The sequence below is a fragment of the Monodelphis domestica genome, chromosome 6 (genome assembly GCF_027887165.1).
Source record: "Monodelphis domestica isolate mMonDom1 chromosome 6, mMonDom1.pri, whole genome shotgun sequence".
Lineage (NCBI taxonomy): Eukaryota > Metazoa > Chordata > Mammalia > Didelphimorphia > Didelphidae > Monodelphis > Monodelphis domestica.
Genome location: NC_077232.1, coordinates 82061360 through 82084398, shown reverse-complemented (window position 1 = coordinate 82084398; position 23039 = coordinate 82061360). Strand labels below are relative to the sequence as shown.

Below are 23039 nucleotides of genomic sequence, written 5' to 3'. Positions count from 1 at the left end.
GTATTTATAATATCAGTCCTAAAAATTGTCATTTGTTTCAAAACCAACTATGCAACTAGGATGAAATGATCACAGAATTTCATAGCAATAAAGACTTCTGAGTTCTAGAGTTTACCATGAGATCTATATGAACCAATGGTATGATGTGGCTGTTAAAAAAAATACTCAATAGAATCTGAGATTGAACTAAATAGAAACATGATGTCCATAACTCTTTCTTCCTCTGTTTGTCTTTATCTCTCTGTCTGTCTTTCTCTTTCTATCTCTCTGCCTTTTCCTTCCTCTTTCAGCAACCCAGAAGGAGAGAAAGCCTGTATTAATAATCTCTCTCTCTCTCTCTCTCTCTCTCTCTCTCTCTCTCTCTCTCTCTCTCTCAGTTCTCTTGACATCTGACTCAGATTCCATCTGGAATATTGTGATCAGTTCTAGAAGGCACACCTGGTAAGAAAAATTGATAAGTTGGGATATTTCCAAAACAGAATTACCAGAAGAATAAGGAGTCTGCAGGACTTATTAGGCTCATAAGATTATAGATTTGATGGAGACCGTTGAGATCCTGTTTGTGTAAGCTCCCATTTTACACATTAGGAAATTAAAACTCAAGGAAATCAGATGACTTGCCCAGGAAACACAAGACCAGCCTTAGGAATAGACAAAATATGAAGCTACCTAGGGCACACTCAAAGAGGCATAATCGCTTAATAATAAGCTCAATAATTAATAATTAATTAATACATATTATTATATTATTATATAGTATATGTTATATATAATATTATTATATTATGTATTATAAATAATTAAGCTTAATAATAAGCTTAATCGCTTAGGCTTCTTTTTTTTAATAAATGCACAAAAATGAATGATAGATAATTCTATCCCCAGGCTACACATGTATTTATTTGATGATAAGTCAAGTTGGACACATTATATTGAATATTCAATACCTCCATTGAACCATTAGATATAGAAACCCAATTTTCAAACCCTACCTAAGTCTTCAGATGCCTTAACCTAGCTCTTTATATGAGAAACAACTAAAGAAATCACAGTCTTACAGAGAATTAGGGGCCATATCATTAGGAAAAGGTTAGATTTATTTTGTGTATCACCAGATGGCAAAATTAGGAGGAAAAAATAATACACAAGAAAAATGTGAAAATAATGGGAACTCTTAAAAAATAGAATAGGCTGCTACCAAGTAAGGAAGTGAGCTCACCATCAGTAAAATATTTTTTTGGCAAAGGCTGAGGACTATTAAGAATGTTGTAGAGTTACTGCACTAAGTGAGGCATTGGACTAGGACAACTAAGGATCCTTCTACCTTTGAGATTCTTTGACCCTTCCCTGACTTCAGAAACTGAAGCCATATTTGTTCAGCAAATTTTATGGGATGTTCAACAGAATTTATAGGATCAACCACTCCAAGATCCTTCATGAAAGTAGAGTACAGCAGGATATGCACAAGGATTATGAAAATAACATGGAAAAACCACTCCCTGATCATGTGCAAGATGAGAGCTTCCAAAGTCATCAACAAGCTGAAAGTCTTATTCTCTTAACCAATGATGTAAATCAAATAACTTAATAGAGACTGGGAAAAAGAGGAAGTAGGACAGGGATAAATCAAAGTGGAAAGATTTACCAAATAATTTTTTCAAACTTTCTCTAAGGTTAAAAAAGAAAATTACATGCTTCTGCTTTACCACTATTGTACCTGAATGATGAGCTCTTTGGACTGGTTGGTGCAAAGGTCTCATAAGTGTCTAGTTGACTTATTGGCATGGCATATAGACCTCTGAAGCGGTAAAGTGTGAGATCATAAAATCAAAGAATGTGAGTTAGAAGAGACCATAGAGATCATTTAGCCCAGCTCTTTGATCTTAGGGAAAAAAACTGAGGCCCAGAAAAGGAATGGGAATTGCTCAAATTGCAAACTGGACCAGAAGTCCAGTTTCCACCCCAAATATCACCTCTTGCCAATAAATACTGTTATGACAGCCATATCTAATTCTGACTTTCTCCCATGTCTCCTCATCCTTATATTGCCACCCTGCATCTCATTCTTCTAGGGTCCCACATTTCTTTCACTATATCATTATTGCTATTTATCTGAAGAAGAGGACAAGCTGGAATCAAGACTCTGTGGGATTGGGATGTAAGATATGGAGCTGGCAGAGGAAACTCAAGAAGAGGGGAGAATAGAGTGGAAGAGATAGCTGGGGGTCATTAAAGACAAGCATCATCAACCTCATTTAGCAAAAGGTTAATTAACTCTGCTGTTCCACTCCTACCTTACCCCCATCAACTCACCCCGCAGTGGCTCACTAAAGTCCCTGACACGTACTGACTCCCAGCCTTGGGAAATAGGTAAGCATCAATTGCAACACAAATCGGCATCAGTCAGGTGTTCAAGGAAGCTGACGAGGAAAGCTCCACCTGGCACTTCTGCTGGGAAACTGGCTGCGAGCCGTTCATCTCATGTGGGTTCCAGAAGAGATCCAGAAGAGAACCTTTCCTGGGCTGGCTCACTTCTCCAAAGAAGCCTTGTCTCAGAGAGCAAACATCTCCCCGAAGGATTCCCATGCCCTATCTCTTCTTTTCTGTTTGCATAGTTAATGAAATCATTTTTATTCCTAGCAAAGAAGCAAGGTTGGCAGTTCATTTGCAGCATGCTGCAGAGAACACTTTTTCCTTTCCTTTTTAGATTATATAAATTCTGTGCCTTTCATCTAAGGGAATAAAATAAGACTTACTTAGTTAGATACTATTCTCATGGTCAGAATCTATAAGGAGAAGTGTCCAGACAGAACTCCGTTAATAGTGACCAAATCCAAGCTGCCTTTCCAAGGAACTAGGGAATATCCACTCATAATAAGGCAAGGTCTGGGGAGCCATAATCAAGGTATTAGAGGTCACCAAAAGGTTCATGGAACCTCAGCTTTGTGATCTCCAAGATCATTCAGTCCATGTGGTGCCTGAGTGGAAATCCCCCTCTATTAACCTCCTGACAAACGGTCATCTCAAAACCACTTGAAAACCTCCAGGAATGGGAAATGCATCAGGTTGTTGGATCTAAAGCTGAAAGGCACCATAGAGGTCCTCTAGCCCAACTCATTCCACCAATAAAGAAACTCAAGCCCCCAAAGAGCAAAGAACTCCCCCAAGGTCACACAGGTAGTGAGTACCAGAGTTGGGATTCAAATTCACGTCTTCCAAAGATGGCCCTGATTTTTATTCCTGAGAAGCTGTCAGAAAGTTTTCAGACTTTCTCTGAAGCTATCCTTCATTGTTCTTTCTTCTGCTTTCTGGATTTAAGTAAGATCATTGGAATTCTTCTTTCACATGACAGCCTTTCAAATACTTGAAAACAACTATCATGTTCCCTGCCATGCTATTTCTTCTCTAGATAAACATCTCCAGATCCTTCAAGTGATCCTCATGTGGTCTTCTGGAGAATAGTAGGGCTATTACCTGCTTCATCCTGGACAATAAAACTGGATACGAGGTCTACCATTATTAATATGAGTCAAGATCACGTTTTGGGGGGCTGCCAGTTCATATTATTGGTTAATATTGAATTTACAGTCCCATAAAGCTCTCAGTTGTTTTTTGTTTATTTGTTTGTTTTTCTTTTTCACCTAAATCATTTTTCTACTCATGTATTATACTTGTGCACTTGATTTTCTTAACACCAGATGTGGAACTCGAAATTTTATCCTCGTTATTTGTTCATTCCAACAGCCTGAACCTAATCCTTCTGAGACCTTTTTCTATCCCATTTCTGCCATTAGCTAGCTCAATAATGACCACAAGTGAAAATGCATGTAGAGAAATTATCAAGAACAAGTTTGATCCCAAAGAAGTCAGCTCCTGCTACTCCTGTGCTGATAACGACAAGCCCAGGGACACTATCAAAGACCTCCTTCCAGGTTGGCATTAAACTCTTTAAACCCAGTCATTCAACAAAAGAATCAAGGCATCTTACAAGCAGAAGGAACCTCACAGGCATCTTTTCTAACGTGCTGGACATTTGATTATCAAGTCTTTTTTGAAAACCTCTTGAGACCTACCACCTCCTGAACCAGCCCATTGTACTTTTCAATAGTTCTAACTATTAAGAAGGTTTTTCCAACATCAAACTTAAATCTTCCCCTTTGTTCATCCTTCTACGATAAAGCAGAAAAAGTCTAATCCCCCTTTCATACAAGAACCCTTTTAATACTTGAAAGAACAACTTCATTGTTGAGTTGTTTTCCAGTCAAGTTCAATTCTTCTTGAACCCATTTGAGATTTTCTTATCTCAGCAAAAGATACTGCAGTGGTGTGCCATTTCCTTCTCCAGTTCATTTTATGGATGAGGAAACTAAGGGAAACTGAGTGAAGTGACTTGCCCAGGGTCACATAGGTAGTAAGTCTCCAAAGCCAACTTTGAGCTCAGGAAGATGTCTTCCTGTCTTTCCTTTTGAAAATTCAATATCTCCAGTTCCTTGAGCTGAACCTCGTGTAGCTTAATCTTAAAACCCTTCACTATCCTGGTCACTTTCCTGGGGACATTTTATAGCTTTCCTGAAGTGAGATGATCAGAATTGAAAGCAACACCCCAAAAGTTGGCTGGATGAGATAGATATCATTTTCCTAAGCCCTAAATTCAATGCTTCTTCTCAGGCAGCTTCAAATAACATTAGTTTTGAGGGGTTATATTTTATTCACCCCTCTTGATCTGAGAGTTGAACAGTTGATTTTTTGACTCAGAACTTTCACCTTAAAATCCATTTTCAAAGAAAACTGCCTTAGATATCACCCTCGCCAGTGAAGGATGTTATACTGATCTACATTAAATCCAATCTCAGTTTAACTTTCAGAATAATCCATAATCACTGCAAAATAGCAAAATACAATTCAAGACAGGAAATATAAGACCAATGGGGGGGGGGGGTAAAGAGAGGAAGGTTCCTGGGGGATGTGGTGGGGTCTTATGAAGGGAATATAAAGGGAAATGGTGTGAGCAGCTTGATTCAATGACCACCATCTCAATGATTTTAGGGTAAGTCCTGGAACCATGAGAACAGTTGGTACCAAGAAGCTGAACAGAGAAAGGGGGCATTGAAGACAAATGTCAGCAGTTTCACAGTCTGGCCAAGGGTCATTCCTAGTCAGGTTCAGGTCTGCAACCTCATTTCCCACAAGCTTCCCTCAAAACCTCAAAATGAAAATACAATGACTCGATACCCCAGGAATACCACTTCCTTGGCAGCGCAGAGAGTTATGAGATAGATAACCAATGAGTTGATCTCATCTATCTATGTCTGAACCTATGGGTTTGAAGTCATGTAAGAGAAGATGATTTTAAACCTTTTCACTATAGACTCACCCTACCTTTCTAGCCTTCGTTCCTCTATTTCATGTGCCCAAAGTCTCAGCCAAACTGGATTAACCTTTGTTTCCTGCTTTCTCCATTCGTTTTCAAAAGACATCATTGGTTGAAATGCTCTTCCTACTGCCTCTATCTGTCCAATTTCCGTCTTCAAAGCTCAGCCTCAATGACCCCTCCATAAGAAGCTTCCTTGAGCCAGACTAGAACTGACCTGTCTCTTCTTTCTCTATTCTTTTTGATGTGGTGCACTTTACACTTCAAAAGTTGTACTTCCAATTTCCACCTGGTAGAGGTCATATAAACGCATCTCATCCCTTCTACAGAAATGAAAAGCTCCTGAGAAGGGGAGCCATGGAGGAGGAGGACGAGGAGGAAGAGGAGAGAAGGAAGAAGAGGGTTTTTTTGTTCTTAGTAATCCCCACAGAGGAGCAGCTAGGTGGCACAGGGGATAGAGTGCCAGACCTGGAATCAGGAAGACTCGTCTTCCTGAGTTCAAATGTGGCCCCTGACATGACTAGCCGTGTGACCCTGGGCAAATCACTCAAGAAAGAAATGGCAAACCTTTGCCAAGAAAACCAGAATGGAATCATGAAGACTCTGACTCGACTGAATGACAATGCCCAGAGCTTTGTGATTATAATAGCACGCCTCAAGGAATCTCCTCTCTTCATTTACCAGAAAAATTCTGGTCCATGTGGAAGCCAACCCAAGACCCTCAGGAGGTTAGGCACATTTCTAGGGTGGTGGGGACTCGGATGCCTGGGTCCTTCCAGCCCCAATTTTCAAAGTTATCCCCTCTGCCATCACGGGCTCATCAGAGATTAGAGATGTTTCTGTCCTTATTTCCTCATATAAACCTGGCATAAATCTGTCTCCAGAAAACCTATATTTCTGTGTATCAAAACTTCTGTGGTCTCTAACAGGGACCGGGGGAAGGCAGTGAGTTCCTTAGGTTGTGTTATGACTAAAATGAGAGTCTGGCCATAGACTTAACATAATTTATTATGATTTATTAATAGTCAGGAGAAGGGAAAGAACTGACCACTATGGGAAGCCAGACAAGCTTTCACTTGTCCTTAGTGTAGCTCTTCCAGACGCTGCTCCTGCTTTATCCCTTTCAGGGCTTTGGGGGCTTTGCTCAAGACCCCTTTGGTCTTTATCTTTCAGATGCCCGGTCTCAACGCCATTTTGTCTTCTCAGCCCCCCAAAAGCCAGTGCCAGCCTTGGGGGGGGGTCATTGAGACTTAACTCTCTCGCTTGCCCCCTTGTGCCCAGACCCGAGACAGAGATTACACGGGTCAAAGAGAAACTCACCAGGGCTTTCTGGACAGACAGTAATCCTAGAAAAATAAATACATTTCTTACAGTGGACAAGGCACATCTAGAGAGACCATCTCATTTGATCCTCCCACCACCCCTGTAAGATGGATGGAATAAATATGAGCAGCTCTGCTTTACAGAGGGGGAAACTGAGGCTCCTAAGAAAGGACCCATCTGGGTCAAATACCTCCCCGGTGGCAGCTCTCCTGACTTTTAACCTGGCACTTTTCCACTAGGGACAGACCGTGACTCATAGGATCGTTACGTAAGAAGATACCTTCAAGATCTAATTCAGCTCCTTTATTTTACAGAGAGGGAAACTGAGGCTCCTAAGAAAGGACCCATCTGGGTCAAATACCTCCCCGGTGGCAGCTCTCCTGACTTTTAACCTGGCACTTTTCCACTAGGGCAGACCGTGACTCATAGGATCATTATGTAAGAAGATACCTTCAAGATCTAATTCAGCTCCTTCATTTTACAGAGAGGGAAACTGAGGCTCCTAAGAAAGGACCCATCTGGGTCAAATACCTCTCTGGTGGCAGCTCTCCTGACTTTTAACCTGGCACTTTTCCACTAGGGACAGACCGTGACTTATAGGATCGTTACGTAAGAAGATACCTTCAAGATCTAATTCAGCTCCTTCATTTTACAGAGAGGGAAACTGAGGCTCCTAAGAAAGGACCGATCTGGGTCAAATACCTCCCCGGTGGCAGCTCTCCTAACTTTTAACCTGGCACTTTTCCACTAGGGCAGACCGTGACTCATAGGATAGTTACATAAGAAGATACCTTCAAGATCTAATTCAGCTCCTTCATTTTACAGAGAGGGAAACTGAGGCTCTTAAGAAAGGACCCATCTGGGTCAAATACCTCCCCGGTGGCAGCTCTCCTGACTTTTAACCTGGCACTTTTCCACTAGGGCAGACCGTGACTCATAGGATCGTTACGTAAGAAGATACCTTCAAGATCTAATTCAGCTCCTTCATTTTACAGAGAGGGAAACTGAGGCTCAGAGGGATTACATCGCTTGCCCAGGGTCACAGGAAGCCGCAGAACCAAGATTTGAACTCAGGAATTTCTGACTTCACATCTGGTGCTCTTTCGACGACAACAACGCGAGGGGCTGGTGGGACCCTCCACCCGAGCCCCCCTCCCCAGGGCACATGCTTCCCTTCCGCCTGACGGTCCTGGCCCGGCCCCACTGGCAGGGGAGGGTTGGAAAAGGAATAAATGCAAACACTACCTTAACTTAAAAGAGAGTAAGCTGGAAGAGCTCTCTGAGTGGTCATCGTCGAAGCACACTTCCCCTCCTTCATATGAATACTGGTTATACGGTAAGTACAGAGGGGTAGACATAGCGGACGGCGAGAGGGACGCCTCGGTCTGGGACGTGGAAGGCCCGGGCTGCTGGCTCTCCTGCAGTTTCACGTCATTGTATTCAGTGACTTTGGACAGTATTCTATCAATGGTTATATAATAAGGCCAGTCGGGTGGAACAGACTCGCTATCAGTCATGCATTTTAATTTCCTGCAACGAAAGACACATAACAGTGAAGCGTGATAACATATGCATGGGACACACACAAATATCTCAGGCTAGCTTTTCACACCTCTCTGCCCAGGGAAGCCGGCTGGGGCCCTGCGTCTTCCATTGAAAAAAAAAAGAAAAGAAACAAAAAGTTCACAGGGACGTGGGGTGCCGCCGGGACGGAGGTCAGGAAAGCCCACGGCGGCTGTACGGAACGGCGGGCACCCGTCTGGAAGAAATGAAGGATAAGCCTTCAAAGAAGACAGGCTGGGGAGATCTAGAGTGGGCCGGACTTAAAAAATAATTGGGGACCAACTAGGGGACTGAGTGGATGGAAAGACGGGAGGACTTGGGTTCAAATAGGACCTCAGACACTTTCTAGCTGTGTGACCCTGGGCAAGTCACTTAATCCCAATCGCCTAGCCCTTACTATTTTTTTAACACGGAATTGATACTTAGAATCAATTCTAAGACATGAGATAAGGGGGTTGAAAAATCATTTTTTTAAAAATGTATATATTTGTTTTTAAAATGCTTTAAAATGTTTTTATATTTATATATTTTTTTAAATTAAAAAAATCAGGTTCTGGGTTCTGAATTTTAAGGCCTTAAAAAAATAGAAGCACTGGGGGCAGCTGGGTGGCTCAGTAGATTCAGAGTCAGGTCTAGAGGTGGGAGGTCCTGGGTTTAAATCTGGCCTCAGACACTTCCTAGCTGTGTGACCCTGGGCAAGTCACTTGACCCCCATGGTCTAGCCCTTACTGTTCTTCTGCTTTGGAACCAATACACAGTATTGATTCTAAGATGGAAGATGAGGGTTTAAAAAAATAGGCACCAGAATTCAGAATTTCAAGTTGCTGTGATGATGCAGGTGGGGGCTCTCTCTCCACTGATATATAGCATACTCCCTATAGTTTAGAAAATAATTCACACGAGTTGCTGCAGCTGCAAAAGGCAGCCGACTCAGTGACGAGCCCCGGAATCTCTGAGGATAGACGTATAGTCTGATGTTATTCCAGCCTGAAAGCACCCAACAGAGCTTGGGCTGGGCTGGCCCAGCACCGGAGAGCCCAGGATCACTTCCATACACCAGCAGGCTCCTGGGGAAAGGCCATCCCTCACCTCTCCAGAGCACCGTCATTGACTATGCGGAGAATCAATTTCAGGGTCTCTAGAATTCTCCAGACTCCTGAGATCTTTCATCCTCTGGCAGACGTCTGAAACGCCACAATGAGGAGAGCTTCCCCATTAGAGGAGAGCTTTCCAGATCTATTAAAGGGCAAAGCCCAACGAGCTGCTCTGTGGGAAGGAAGCATACAGGAGCTGTTCAGGGTAAAGGACCGGCAGGAAGGGCCAGAAGGATGCTGAGCCTCCTGCGGCGGGATGGACGGGACGCCTAAGATCTGGGGAAAACGACCCAGAATGGGGCGGTGGAAGGCATGAAGACAGCTTTGGCTGGCTTTCAGATTCTGCCAGGGCTGGCTTTGCCTTCCCAGGGAATGAAAGGAAGGTGTGTGTGACCATTTTTTGGAGTGACTTAAAATCTATGTGGTCAAGAGAACAATCTGTAAAATTTCCCGGTGTGTGGCATCTGCCCTGGCTCCAGCCTTATCCACCTACTATTCCTTTCTTCGTGACTACCACAGAAGAGTAGAAAAAAACTCTCGCCTGGGAATCAGGAGTCCAAGGATCAATTATTTCCCTTGTCTGGACTTCTCTTCCATATGTAAAAAGAAGGGCTCTGGACTAGACGATCCCTGAAATCCTTTTCACTGTGGATGTTTTATGATTCTGAGAGAGTCGCAGGATGACACAGAATGAGAGAAGAGATCATGAACACGTCACACCTTTGCTCTGTGATGAAGAATGGAGATATCTGGAGAAGTTGCCCAGGCTGACCAGGAGGTCTCACTTCACAAACTAGACACATCATCAGACCTTGAACAAGTTATTTTTCCCTTTCTGGGAATTGGTTTCTTGGACTATGTAATGAAAGGGTTGGAATATCTGCTCTGCAGGATCCTTTCTGGATCTAAGATGATGGTACTCTAGGAGATCTACGTGGTTGGTCTGATTGGAGGGACATTTGGAAGGACTTCCTCCCCCGAAACATCTTCCATCTCAGCTTCTCTATCAGGCATCTAAAATTTAATTATTAGTCATTTCTTTTGATTGTATCCCAAGCTAAAATGCAAGTCCTCAGATGTTAGAAGAATTCATAGTAGCCATTCCCGCCTCAGTTTATTTATTTATTAGCTCCTTTGAAGTTCAATTCGATTCACCCAGGATTAAGTGTCCCTATGTGTAAGTCACCGGGTATAGGAGCTGGTCTTGAATTATGGATCTGCTCTGGAAAGTCGGTCGGCCACCGTTTCCTTTTCTAGATGAACCCCAATTTTTAAAATCTAGATTTTAAAATCAAGATCCAAATCATAGGTTCCTGTCATCTGTTATCCATCCTACACATAGCCTTCAACTAAACCCCTAATCAACCAGAACCCACTGGCAACCCAAGAGGAGCTTCTTCATGTTGAAATATGACCATCAATCACTCCTCTTTAGAACATGAGATCACTGGAGGATCCACAAACTGTCCCATGATCATACAGCCCACGTCTACCCATCCTAGCCACAAGGATACATGAGGGACTCTGTTAAATGCCTCCCTGAAATCCATATACAGCTTCTCCTAGTCCTCCAAAAGAGAAAACCAGGTTAGTGTGACATGACTTGTTCTTGATGAACTCATGCTGACTTTTGGTAATAACCACTTCCCTTTCTAAGTAACCACAAACTATCCACTCAAGAAGGAGAACTAGAATTTTGCCAGGAATCAAAGTCAAGCTCTTGGCTTTGTATTTTAAAAAATCACCTTCCCTTTCTCCAACCGAGATGCAGCCCACCTCTGGTTCTGCACTCCATCCCCCTGTTCACCATTGTTTTTCTAAGATGAGGGGTACCACTTTGGCAATAATTTGACAGTGGTTTCAATTCTTGTTGTTCAGTCATTTAAGTTACTTCCGACTCTTCAGGACCCCATTTGGGGTTTTCTTGTCAAAGATACTGGAATGGTTCGCCATTTCCTTCTCCATCTCATTTGACAGGTGAGGAAACTGAGGCAAAGAAGGTTAAGCAACTTGCCCAGGGTCACAAAGCTAGGAATTGTCTGAGGCTGGATTCAAACTCATGAAGATGAGTCTTCTTGACTCCAAATCCAGCGCTCCACCCACTGCACCACTTCCAGTATGCCGCCTCTGATGACTTGAACTCATCCAGGACAATTACGAGTTTTATGGATAATTCCCAGACAAGTTCCAGTCCTGACACTGACACCCTGATTCCATGGTGGACGCATTTCCCTTCTTCATGCCCTTGTTTGCTCCTTTGTTAGATGATGGAGACAAACTTGATCACTGAGTTTCCTTCCAGTTGATATTCTATACTTTTGTGGTATGAAGATATGCACACACACACACACACACACACACACACACACACAGAGCTGGAAATATTCAAGAGTAAGACATAAATAGAGAAAAAAATTCCAAGAAGACAGAGATAAAGTATAAGTAAAACATCCCAAGAGGACCTATCAGTAGATAAACATTTATTAAGTTTGGACTAAACAATGGAGATATAAACAGTAAAAAGAGATAGTTTCTGCCCTCAAGACACTTACAATCTAATAGAGGAAGACAACACACAAAAAAGAGCTGAAAAGCTGGGGGAGAGGAGGCAGTATGTAGGAACCAGGGAAGGTACCGAGCTCAGAGCCTGGAAGACAATTCAGAGAAATTCCAAAATAGTGGAACCGAGGGAGAAATGAAGAGGAGAAAGAATAGTGGATAAAGAGAAAAGAGGCTAAAAGTGGCAGAAAGAAGGGTGAATGAAAGAGCAAGTCACCACTTGAGAGTATATGGAGTTTGCTGGCAAGTCATTCTCAAATCAATAATGGATTAATCAATATTTATCAGGCGCTCCCTATGTGTCAAACACTAAGCTAAGACTAGAGATACAAAAAGATAGGACCTGTCCTTGAGGAATTTGCAATCTAGTCCTTTTGTTTCATCCCACTTTTTAGCTTGCTTGATTTCAAAGGTCTTCTCAAAAGAAGCCACCACTCCTACTATCTCATTATGACAGATAAATAATAGAATAGAATATAAATATATATAATGTATATTATAAATATAACTTATCATATGATATATTACATGATAGATAAATTATAACATAACATAACATAATATAGCATAGTATAATATAATATAATATAATGTAGTTTAGTATAATATTATATTATAATATAATATAATATAATGTAATGTAATGTAATGTAATATAATATAAGTCCTAGATGGTGGTGTGGAATTACTTGTTCACTTATGCCACAAGTCCAATCCTTTCTATGAAATATCACTGCTTCTTCTGATAAAATCACTGTCTGGCTTAGAAAAAGAAAGCCTTAAGGATGGGGTGAAGTGGAGAATAATTAGTTATCATCCAGGATTTGGAGGGCTTTCATGGTGAGCTGGGGTGACAGAGCAGGGAAAGACCGTAGAGATCATCTAATCATAGGATCACACATCTGGAATTTAAAGGATCACATTTTATACAATGAAGTCCAGATGGGTTAAATGACTTTCTCAGTGCCAGAAATTGAACCAAGATCCTCACATGCTCAGCCTGAGGCACCACACAGATTCCCAATGAAGATTCTTTTGTTTGGACTTGGAGATCAGGATGAAGAAGAATCAGTAGGGATAACAGAAAATTTACAAAATGTCTTCCTGATCGCAAAAGTTGCCCAAAGACTGAATGTAGCATCTGGAAAGGGAATTAATTTTCCATGACAGAATCATTGGTTTTCAGCTGGAAGGGACTAAATCCCTCATTTTATATTATGTGTTCAGAGACGCCCAATGACTTTCCCAGAGTCACAGAAGTAATAGTAGCAGTCTGGGATTGGAATGGAACTCCTTGGACTCCAGATGCACCATCCTTGGTGGATTTCTTCAAGTGAAGGCAGGATGATAACTAATCATGGTGGGTGTAAAAGGGATTGCTTATCAGATATGGGTTGGATCAAAAGATTTCTGAGGTCTCATTGAACTCTGACTGTAATTTTATGAGAACATGGGTCAGCCTCTAACTGGGGTCAGTCTACCTTACTGACACTACTGTGATAAAAGACCTCTACTGTAATCACTGGCCATAAATCAGCCCAGATGCTGCTCTTAGGAACCTGGCTAGGAACAACCCTTTAAAATTTTCTTGAAAGCAAAACTTCCTCCATGCCTACTAGAGGCAAGGTCTTCTGCTAAGTACTGTGGAAGAATAAAAAGTGAGCAATTAAAAAAAAATTTTAAGTCCTTGCTAAATACTAGGCACTGGCCTAAATATTGGGGAAACCAAAGACTCAAGTGAAACAATTCTTGCTCTCAAGAGCTTTTCATTCTATTTGGTGGAGAGATGTAGATAAATAAACATTACAATATAAAAACAAGGTAACTGTGGTGAGAGGCACTAGCATCTAGGGATCAGGAAAGACTTCACATATTAGGGGATATTTGAACTGAGTCTTGAAAAGAAACAACATTATAAAAGGCAAAGAAGATTTAAGAGGATGTCCTGGGCAAGTGGGACAGCCAGTATCAAGGTACCAGAGATAGATGAGAGAAGTCCCTTAAAGAGCTTATTCTGTCACGGGAAAACCAAGACATACATTTGAAAAAATAACTGACAGTATGTGCTAGGTACAGACAGAAAATGCTTTAGGAATTAGGAGATCTCTGTGAACTGTGGGACTCAGGATAAGACTTCTTGAAAGAGTAGGACCTTGAAGTGGCAAAGCTCGATGGGTTTGGTGAATTTGGGAAAGCCTTTACTCAAAAATACTAAAGAGAATATAGAACATACAGAGAACACAGCTTAACAGAGTTTATGTTATAAACCCCATAAAAGTTATGAATGATAGGTTTTCATCAGAGTTTTTACATTATTTACCACTAGATAATTAATCCTAAAGGGATTATTTATCACATTGCATCATATTAGATATGTTAGGTGTGTAATTAGAAAATCTTGAACCCTTGGACTTCCATCTCCCAGAATCCTTTTCCCTTTGTCCACGGAGCATCCTTGTGTATTGTTAATATTAAGTTCTGTAACTCCACCTTTTTCTCTCTCTCTTTTCCCAGCAACTGTGGCTGTACTAACTCCCTCTTTGCTCTAGCTTTTATTTTCCTTTTCTTAAAGTTATTATTATTAATAAATCTTCTTAAATATAATACTTGAGGTATTTGGATATTAATTTTTAATCTTACATGCGGGCATTTTTTTCTTCTGTAGTTGTTTGGCAATAGGTTTAGCCAAGCTGAGAACATTCCTACTCTACCATTTTGGCTGCCAGAAATGGAAGTCTATATTAGATATGTAATTATATAAGTACGTGTTATATTTTATATATATGTATATATATATACACATATATATATGATAAATATGGAAGGGAATTCAGGAGAAATTCATTCCTTATCCATAACTCTGTTCATAACAGAAAAAGCCCTGTGAATGTAAACAATGTAAAAAAACCTTCAATGACTAATTACGCATTTTGAACATTAGTTCACTTATATTGAAACAAAACCCTATGAATGTAGTAAATGTGGGAAATTATGTTGGGGAAACAAAAGTCATAATAGACATTTGAGAATTCATACTCGAGAATAACTGGAAAAGGGACCCTTTGGGTATAATGGATGCAGGAAATGTTCAGTTATCGCCCTTCCTTTATTGAAAGTCAGAGATTACTGATAAAGAGTTAAAAGGAAACAGAAAATGTACTAATAAGTGGGAAAGAGTAGGAAGGCCATTCCAAGGGCAATGAACAGAATGAGTAGAAAGATAAAGAGGTATAAATGGCGTCCCATCCGAGTGGTTAATGAGGGTTCCATCTTAAGAGCTTAGCATATTCTCAAGCATAGATGTTGTGTGGAGAGTGGAGCTCCCAGCTGAGGGTACTCAGGACTATGATACTTGCTAAGGCAAGGGTCTTCACAAGTCTACTTTATAGGTGAGGGAAACTTCTGCCAAGAGTAATTCAGGGTCTTACACAAGGTCCCCAGGAACTGAGAATATGGAATTTCAGTCTCCTAAATTTCATCCTTTTCTCTTCATTACCAGAATATGGTTTTCCCTACAAGCTTAGATTTGTAGAACTGAAAAGCATAGTCAAGAAAGAGAATGATACCAAGTTTTCATGAAATCATAGAACTGAAAGTGCCACTAATAGTCACCTAGACCAGTCATCATCCCCCTAAATATGGGGGATGAGCCAAGTCTCTGTAGCTGTAATCCTCTCTTCTCTAGCAAGCTGATGAACCCTTCCTATGTCTTATAGCACTCAGTCTGTGCTACATATTCACAGTTTTAAATTTTTTAATTGTTCTCTAATAGTTTAGTGGGAAATTAATATTGAATTGTAATCATTTTTACATGAAACCTCTTTTAAAACTCAAATTTTGAAGGTCAGCCAGCTTTCAAGCTAAAGTAATTTACTCCCAGGACTCAAGGCATCTCATTGGGCAGGCTTTAGTTAGAGGGGGCAGGGAGAGGGGGGAAGACTTGTTCCTTATTTATATGCAAACAAGAACTGTCTTTGGGAAGAAAAGTCAGAAAGCTCTCGCCCGCCATGTTGGCTATGGAGACCCAGCCAGTGGGGTGAAGAGGAAAGGGTATGTTGGCATCCTTCCTCACAGGAACAAAGTCCTGCCTCTTCTTGTGATGAAATAATGGAGGAGTTGGGTCTCTATTGGCTATTTACCAACCAGACGAGGGACTGAGTGGTGTAGCCACAAGGAGTGTATGTGGGCCTGCTAGAGAGGAGCTTTCTCTTCCAGTCACAGAATTTCTGAGTTTCTAGGGTAGCTAGTTCAAACCTTACCTAGAGCAAGATTCCCATTTATAGCATCATCCCCATGTGACCTTCCAATCTCTGTGTGAACATCTCCCAAGCAGGGAACACATCTCATTTTGGGGCAGCTCTAAAAGGAAAATGTCTCTCTACATTGAACCAATACCTGGTATCCTATACTTTCAGCGATACTAGTTCTGCCCTCTTGGACCACACCGAATGAATCGGCTGCTCCAAATTCCAAGTGACAATCCTTTAAAATACCTCCTCTTTCCCTTCCAAGTCTTTTCTTCAGAATAAACATCTCCAATCCCTTCAATCAAGCCTAATATGCTATAATTTCAAATCACCCTTCTAGCCATTCTCCTTTGGACATCCTCCAGCTTATCGGTGTCCTTTCTAAAAAATAGTGTCCTAACCACAATACAATACCCCAGATTTAATCTGACAAGGTCAGAACACAGTAACAATCCTGCCTGATTTCTCTGTTATCAGTTGATATTTTTAAAAATAAATGGTTTTGGGGAAAGAATAAATTTTTAACTCTATCTCTATCTTTCTAGAACCAGATTCCACTCTTGCCAGAGCCTCTGAAAGTAATAACAAAGAAGACTTATCATCTCACAACTATCAGATTGGTTAAAATGACAAAAAGGCAAGATGACAAATACTAGAAGGGATGTGGAAAAACTGGGACACTAATATGCTGCTGATGGAACTGTGAAAGAGCAATGTGGAATTATGCTCAATAACTTATAAAACTGTGTATACCTCGTGACCCAGCAATACCACGATTAGGTTTATTTCCTAAGGTCATCATGGGAAAAGGAAAAGAATCTATCTATTCTAAAATATTTATAGCAGTTCTCTTTGTGGTGACAAGAAACTGGAAATGGAAGGGATGCCCATCAGTTGGGGAATGACTAAACAAGTTGTGGCTTATGATTGTGATTGAATAATACTATGTCATAAGAAAGGACAAGTAGGTTAATTTTAGAAAAATAATGGAAATACCTACATGAAATTATGATGTGTGAAATGAGCAGAATCAAAAGAACACTATACACAGCAATAGAAATATTGTTTGAAGAATGACTTGTGTATATCCACATCCAGAGAAAAATAAGTAGAAACAAGATATATATATATATGTATATATATATGCACACATATATATATAAAAGATTATTTTAAATACACTTTTGGGGGGTTGCTAAATGATGCCTTCTCTAGTGTAGGGAAGGGAAGGAGCATGGGAAGGGGATACCTGGAAATGTTAATGTAACAAACAACCAATAAATAAAAACGAAGAAGAGAACTCTTGAACATATCTTCCCAATGGGAAACTCTACCCTTGGAGGAGCTAAATTCCTTCCTTCCCAGGAAGTTTCAGAGACCCTGGGTTACACCACCCTTGCCTCCAGTCCTGGTCTTCTAGGAGTCAGGAATTTGGAGATCACCTAATCCAAACCATTCCTCAGCCTGAATAGTCATCAGTGGGAATGCTTCATGACTTCAAAAGGACTATGATTCCATTAAAATGAACACTCATTAACAGATAGCATATTGAATTGTTTTGAATAATAACTCTTTATATACTACATATTGATGATATTTATATAATAATGATAATAGACCAACACCTCCCTATCTCATGACCCACTCTAGTGTGGGCTTCAGAACAAGCAATTTGTCTTGGTTCCTATCCAAAAGTCTATGGGAGAAGCATCTCACTAGAACACTGCTTCACAGAAAAGCCTCCTGGCATGGATTTACAAACACAGAATCACAGAGAATCACTGTCATAATGGCACATTATTTAGGAAGTAATTTCCCCTGTTTTGAAAGCAATTCAAAAGATTTAAACTCACACCAGATTACCAAGAAACTTCAGTGCCAACCACAGACTACTGAAGCGTACTTGGCCAATAAAATCCCTTCTATTACCATGAGTTAATATCAGATCCTATTTATAAAAATAATATAGCCTAGAGACTTTCAGGTTGAAATCAGGTCACTATAAATGAAATTAGCTAATAGTGCCTGCACAATTACAGTGTATGAAGATGAACAATTCAAGTGATTTGTTTGGGATATACAGTCACTTGGAGTCTAAAGAATTTAGTTCTACCATTTGCAATCTGTGTAATCTTGAGCAAATCATTTAATCTCTCTCAGCCTCAGTGTTCTTAGGTTTAAAATGGGGATAATAATCCCTGCTCTGTCCCTTCCCAAGGCTGTTGTGAGAAATAAAAGCACTCTGTAAACTGTTAAGCATTATGCAAATCTGAAGTATTTTTATCCAGCTGCCTGACACAAGTGCATTACATATCAGTCCTTTAACATCTGTTGAATGAATGGACAATTCGCAATAATAAAGTCAAATAGAAATCGAAAGGCATCACAGTGTAAAGAATAGAAAGCTGACTGTGATCCGAAGATGTGTGCTCAAGGCTCACTTCAGACTCAAACTCTCCAAAGCAAATGTCCATTTACACTGGAAGAGGGAGTTTCCTCACCAGGAATTTTCTACAGTAATGCAATCACACCTGGTTCAAAAGCCAGCAAACACACCAAATGAACAAACAAAAAAATTGGAGATCCATAAGCTGATAACATTTTAATTTCTGTCTATTTGTGAATTAGTGCCCAGAAAAACCATACTCCTTTCAAACTCATAGGACCAAATATAGAAGAGAGCAAAAGATTCTATCATCATCCCAAGGGGAACATAACTGGAGAAAATTTGTAAGAAAAGAATATTGGTCTGATTATCTTGATTTGATTGGTTTCATTAGAGAGTAGCATCTGTTAAAAACACAAGCCTTAGTTAACTTTGGGGAAACTAAGTTCTGAGTGAGTCAAAGGGAAGACAATTATTAAATCACACACTAATTGCTAACTGGAATGGAAGTGGAGGGCCAACAGCTTTGTTCATAATGTAGCCTGGAAGCCTGAGTTTCTCTTTCCAGCTCTCCTATTCACCTGAAGTGGCAAATTCCTCCAACTCTGTTTCCCAACCTCTGTGGCAAAGAAAGTATTAGCTCTTCTCTCTACCTAAAAGGTTCAATGAGTTGATTTAGCATACTTTTTCGAGTTAAAAAGAAACAATATCCATCAGTTGCTTTCCATTATTTCAAGAAAGAAAAAATATAATTGCAAGCAAAACATCTTCAAAACAGAACAAAACATCACCAATAAGTCAAGAACTTGAGAAATCTCCAGTGTCTTGTCTTGCTGAAGGCACCAAGGGGATTAGGTGGGGGGAAGGTCCAACAATCCTTCATTAAAGTTATTTTCATAGGATAAAGACATTCTCAAATATCATTCTTAAAAATCTCTTGAATGTGTCCTTCATGCATCTATCTATGCCTTCTGTGAACTCCATTCTCTTTCCAATAGCTTTTACCAGTTCAAACCATCTGCTGTTAAATCCATCCATCCCCTTCTCCATCTGTCCCTCCAGAAAAGGGGCTACTTTCAAGAGAAATTTCCTTGAGGGAAGGGATGTTTCTTCTCACATACACCCCAACATTGCCCCAAGACCAGCCCTGCTATGTAGTACATAGTCAGGGCTTGGTAAGTATCTGTTGCATGAGTAAAGGTATGACAACAATAAGGTGTTTTGAAAGAAGAACAGGATTTAGGGGCTAGGTCTTCTGAGTTTAAATCCTGATCCTTGCACAAGTGAACACAAATGTGACTTCACCTTTCTGAATCTTAGTTTCCTCATTGGTAAAAATAAGAATTTGGAATAGATGATTTTTTACAATTCCACCATCTCTAAATCTCATGATCCTTGCAGAAAGAATGGTGGACTTACAGTCAGAGGAACTATATCCCAGTTGTAACTCTGAGGCTTACTTGCTAATATTTTTTATCTCACTTCCCACTCTGGACTTTGGTTTCCCCATCATGAATATCTGAAAATTGAATGAGATGCTACTTAATGTCCCATCCAACTTTACATCTATAGAAGCTAGGTGATCTAGTGAATAGAACACTAAAAAGAGGGAGGATGGGAAGGAAGGAAGGAAGGAAGGAAGGAAGGAAGGAAGGAAGGAAGGAAGGAAGGAAGGAAGGAAGGAAGGAAGGAAGGAAGGAAGGAAGGAAGGAAGGAAGGAAGGAAGGAAGGAAGGAAGGAAGGAAGGAAGGGAGGGAGGGAGGGAGGGAGGGAGGGAGGGAGAGAGGAAGGCAGGAAGGCATGAAGGCAGGAAGGCAGGAAGGCATGAAGGAAGGCAGGAAGGAAGGCAGGAAGGAAGGAAGGCAGGAAGGAAGGAAGGCAGGAAGGAAGGAAGGCAGGAAGGAAGGAAGGCAGGAAGGAAGGAAGGAAGGAAGGAAGGAAGGCAGGAAGGAAGGAAGGAAGGAAGGAAGGAAGGAAGGAAGGAAGGAAGGAAGGAAGGAAGGAAGGAAGGAAGGAAGGAAGGAAGGAAGGATTTATTAAGTGCCTAATATGTACCGGGCACTGTACTAAAACTATTATCTAGTTTAATACTCCCAACAACACTTTTATACAGTTGCTATTAAGTAGAGAGATGAGGAAATTCAATTTAATTATACCAAACAGATAAGGAAACTGAGGCAAAGGTTAAATGACTGGCCCAGGACTATATATTCAGTAAGTGTGTGAGGCTACATTTGAGCTCAGGTCTTCCTGACTCTGAATGCTAAAGATGAGTTCAGATCCTGAATTCTAGACACTTTAGTATTCATGTGTTTCTGGTCAATTCACTTAACCTTTCTTAGTCTGATAATAACACATACCTGACAGGGCTGTAATGTCCTAAATGAAATAACATTTGCAAAATGCTTTGCAAGCCTTAAAAAGCATGATATAAATGCTAACATTATTATTTATTATTAATTATAATACTGGTTTCTTTAGATGGGAGACAAGATGAGATAGAGGTCTGAGGCTCAGAAGGGCAATATCCTGTTGGAACAGCTTCATTCTAACCTGGGAATGTTCTCTTCCCATTCACAGTTGCCTCAGTGACTCAAAATGTATTAATTCTTTAGGAACATTCATTCCCTTTTTAAAAAACCAATCACAGTTGTGAGAGCGGAGCCCACCTGTCTAACAATGTCTGGCTCTCGTCCTCTGATCGTCCCCATGTTTACTGCCATATTTGTTTGATATTTCCACTTTCCTTCAGGAATGGAAACAGAATTTGTCCCCTGGGGATTTTGAAAAAAGCTTTCAGAATAAATAATGAATAACCTCACTCAGACACCAATCAGAGGCGAGGAGAGGAGAGAGGGAGAAAGCAAGGACAGTACTTAAGTTGTATGTCTTGAATGAATTATTGAATCTGAAAAGGGAAAGCTGGTAAAATATTCAAATTTAGCTTTCAGCAGCTGTCTCTCGCACTTAGCAGCCATTCCTTGAAAAACTGAAGGTCAAAGATTTCAGTCACTTTAATTTCATAAGATTTTGGCGAAAAGTGGCATGAGGCATCGGGGCCTAATTGCAATTGTGTGCAGCCATGAACAGCTGAAAAAATAAGTCCGACTTTAGCCTTTTTTTTCCACTCAAATCATGAAACGGTGACTCAGATTGAACATTCATTAACATTAATTGACTTTAATTCCTTCAAAAATGGAACAGCTGCATCCTGTTTGAGGGACCTTTTTCTGGTTTTGTTGGGGGGAAGGGAGAGAAAGATTTGCATATTCCCTTCCAGCCCATGGTTATTTGACTGATTCCTTTTGATGTTCTAAAAAAGATAAAATAAAATCACTGAGCTATTTAAGTTTGAAAACTGGTTCCTCTAGAAGCGCTGTAATTCTCCCAGCATTTTAAGATGACACAGGGTATTATTATCTGGATATGAAGGCCCGTGGAAGGTAGGCACTCTGGCACATGCATGGCAGATGGATTTTAAAGGTGACCCATAATTTTTCTGCGTAAGTGAACTAGAGTCACTCAGTTGTCTCAGTTAAACAGCTTAAGTATTCAGAATCTCAGAAAAATTAACGAGGCCAGTGTTATAAAAAGAGCACTAAATTGAGAAGGATCAAATTGAGAGTTCAGATTCTGATTCTGATTCCTACTATAACTTGTATCATTTGGGGTGAATGACCTTTTTCTGTTTGGGGGGGTCCGTTTCTTTATAAAGTGAATTTAATGTATCTAATGGAAGGGAGCTCAGAGGTCAGCAAGTCCAAATGACTTTTGTGATTTTTTTTTAGATTTTTTAATAGGTTACTCATTTTACAGATGAAGAAACTGAGGCCTGGAAAGGTTGTGCCTTGCCTAAGGTCAATCACATATGGAGTGTCATGGGGTCTTTTGACACCAGAATCGGTGATCTTTCCATTCTATACTCTGATTTCCAAAGTCCTTTCCAGCTTTAAATTCTATAACCTTATAACTGGGAATATAAACACTTGGGTTCTATTACCAGCTCTTCAACTAACTCACTGTGTAACTTTGGGCAGCCAGACCAGCTTGGAGCCTCAATTTCTTCACCTGTCAAATAGGGATGATGAGATTTTTCCATCGGGATTTTTGTGAAGATCAAAAGAGACAAAGAAAGTTAAAAACCCTGCCAATGTGAGGTCTTGTCAACATATGTCCTCCATAAAGCAAGGGAGTCCTAGCAGATGATCTCTAAGGTCTTTTCCAGTTTTAATATTCTATGATGCTTCCCCTTGACTGGGAAACTATAAATATTGCTCATTCCCAGGATCTGAGAAGATCTGAAGTTGGGAAACCAGACCCATCCCTTAGGAGCCAAATGCTCAAGAGAAAGTCATTTAACTTTTCTGAGCCTCAGACTCCTCCTCTAGTGCCTCGCTCTAAGGATACTAATAAAAGCATGTTGTAAGCCTTAAATTGATATAGAAATATGAGTCCAAATCATCATTCCCTTTCATGACAAAAGAAAGGCTGTGTTC

General features: G+C 40.4%; 1 protein-coding gene across 5 annotated transcripts in view; it reads right to left on the bottom strand.

Moving 5' to 3' along the window:
- Positions 1 to 23039, bottom strand: part of MSANTD1 (Myb/SANT DNA binding domain containing 1) — a 77522-nt gene that overhangs the window by 11544 nt on the left and 42939 nt on the right. For 4 of the 5 annotated variants that reach the window (XM_007496812.3, XM_007496811.3, XM_007496814.2 and 1 more), the window contains one exon: positions 7940 to 8224. In XM_007496812.3, coding sequence (XP_007496874.1) covers positions 7940 to 8224 — 285 coding nt within the window. Of the gene's footprint in view, positions 1 to 6372; positions 6718 to 7939; positions 8225 to 23039 lie in introns of those variants that run through there. The other variant, XM_007496816.3, reaches the window with a different exon arrangement.